A 2,181-nucleotide genomic window follows, 5' to 3' on the forward strand; every position below is an offset into this window, starting at 1 on the left:
AGGTTGACCTTTTCTTCCAGCTCCATGCTCATGATCAATCCTGACCTGCACATACTCTGTGTCTTTGGCAATGAGATAATTTTAGGACCACCTCAGTGATTGGTAAATTATTTTAAATGAGGTGGCGGAAAAGTTTCATGATAGGATCACCGAAATCTTTTCTAAAAAAAGTGATCAGTTACCCTTGCCTTTCTTATAACTCTTTCTAAAACCAGATGTGTCGTGTGAGGGTTAGAAATGACAGTGGTGTCGCGGAACATGGGATCTAAAGCGGGGAAAAAGGCTCTGATGGCAGCATTTGTCAATGCCTGTGATGTAAATACTCTTCCCATGGCTAATTTCAAGCTATCAGTGGTTTACCAACCAGGAAGCAAAATGCTTGAATGTTTAACAATCAGTAGTACTCAAAAGCCAGTAACAGCAGGTTCCAGGACACCACAGAAAATGGACATGTTAGTTAAAGCAAAGTATCGAGTAGTTTTCTTTACCGGATATTTTTCATTCCCATGGTGCATGTGTTCGGCAGAGTACGACTCACTGAATATCAAATGTCTGGATATTTGGTAATATATTAATGGCTGATTAAAATTTCATGTAATTCTGTATTTCTGCCTGTCTGCTTATCTAGCTATTGCCTTAAAGTATTTATATATAAACAAACACAAAATGTGCAACATAGTATATATTTGAGGTAAAATTAAATTATGGTAAATTTCATTTTTCTTATTTGAAAATATTTCTGCACCTTTTCATTTTACCATAAAATCTTTAAGAACCATACTCATGTAATTAGAAGCTAGCTCCTGTAGAGTGTCTGGCAACACCATTTGTAACCTCCCCTGTAACTCTGCATAAGCTATGAAAGGAAACACTAGACCAACATGTAGCACAAATTCAATCAATCATATTTGCTACGAAACTACAAAATGGCTTTCAGATGTTTCACAGTTCAAATTCTTCAAAAATGCTTTTATGCCATAGAATCCAGGTCTCTGGAAGTAACGAAATAAGTGGGAGACAATAGAAGTAGAATGAACAGCAATGTGCCAACTGAGTCAAACTCTTTTCCAAAGGACGCCTGCCTATCTCTCATGCAGTTTTTGTAAACCATTTATCTAGGTGGTAACAACATTACATATAAGACAAAATAATTACAGAAGAAAGCGAGCCCTACTTAGTTCCCAGTTTTCCCTCCTATTCACTTCTGTCACGGTAACCAGATATGGGGTTTCCACTGGGATCTGTCCATCCTCACTATGAATTTCCAAAGAAACTGGATACTGCGTAACTGGAAACTTAAAACGAGGAACCTAAAATGCAAATTACGAGAATGAATATAGATTTGAAAAATTCAATACTAATTTGATTTCCTGGTAGAGAATGAATAGACAGATTCTCAAGAGTTCAGCTATTCTAAATAAAATGTGCTTCTTAGGATTTCTGCCTTTTCAGGGTACGAAAAAAAAAAAAAAAAGAATCTGTCTTACAGAAGAATCAATGTGAACTCCAAAAGTAATATACAGACATTGTGGTAACAAAATTCATAATCTTCCATTGGCCTTTTTCCCAGGCGTTTACTATGAGGGCATGCCAGCTTTTTTGACTGACCCATATCCTATAAGGTAAAGCATGAACTGGGGCTCGCCCATATCCCTTGCCACCTCTCTCCCAGCCAGTCATGACCTTTCAGCCACACTCTTTAAACTCAGAATCTGGAGTCAGAATTCAAATCTAGCTCCATCATGTATTCCGATATGGTAATTTGGCAAATTACCTGGCTTCTCTGTGCCTCAAATGAAATGAGACAAATCATGGAGAAGGCTTAGAGCAGTGCTTAGTAGATAGTAAATGCTCAAGAAATATTGTAATTCTCAAGGGCGGGGGAGTTGTGGAGGTATATAATAACAACCTTTATCACTTATTAAATGTGACTCTAATGCTATATATAGTCTTACAAGGCCTTTGAAATAGATCTACTTAAAAGTTATACCAAGTACATGCTCAACTTGACTAATGCAAACACCAACATTAACTTGATATACTTTTGAATGCTTTGAGACTAACAGAATGAAGCCATTCTCTGAACAAACACTTTATGCCATCTTCTGTTTCTGTCACTACTTCCAGACTGAGTTCTTGATTATAAGGATTTCAACTTCTATTATCCTAAAACTATATATA

The 2,181-nt window shown here is 36.7% G+C and overlaps 1 protein-coding gene across 1 annotated transcript in view; it reads right to left on the reverse strand.

Moving 5' to 3' along the window:
• Positions 1-827: 827 nt before the first annotated feature.
• CATSPERB (cation channel sperm associated auxiliary subunit beta) overlaps positions 828-2,181 on the reverse strand; it is a 98,005-nt gene continuing 96,651 nt past the window's right edge. The window contains exon 22 of the mRNA XM_023538364.1: positions 828-1,310. Coding sequence (XP_023394132.1) covers positions 1,152-1,310 — 159 coding nt within the window. The 3' untranslated portion in view covers positions 828-1,151. The remainder of the gene's footprint in view (positions 1,311-2,181) is intronic.

Source organism: Pteropus vampyrus, unplaced genomic scaffold (assembly GCF_000151845.1).
Source record: "Pteropus vampyrus isolate Shadow unplaced genomic scaffold, Pvam_2.0 Scaffold219, whole genome shotgun sequence".
Classification (NCBI taxonomy): Eukaryota; Metazoa; Chordata; class Mammalia; order Chiroptera; family Pteropodidae; genus Pteropus; species Pteropus vampyrus.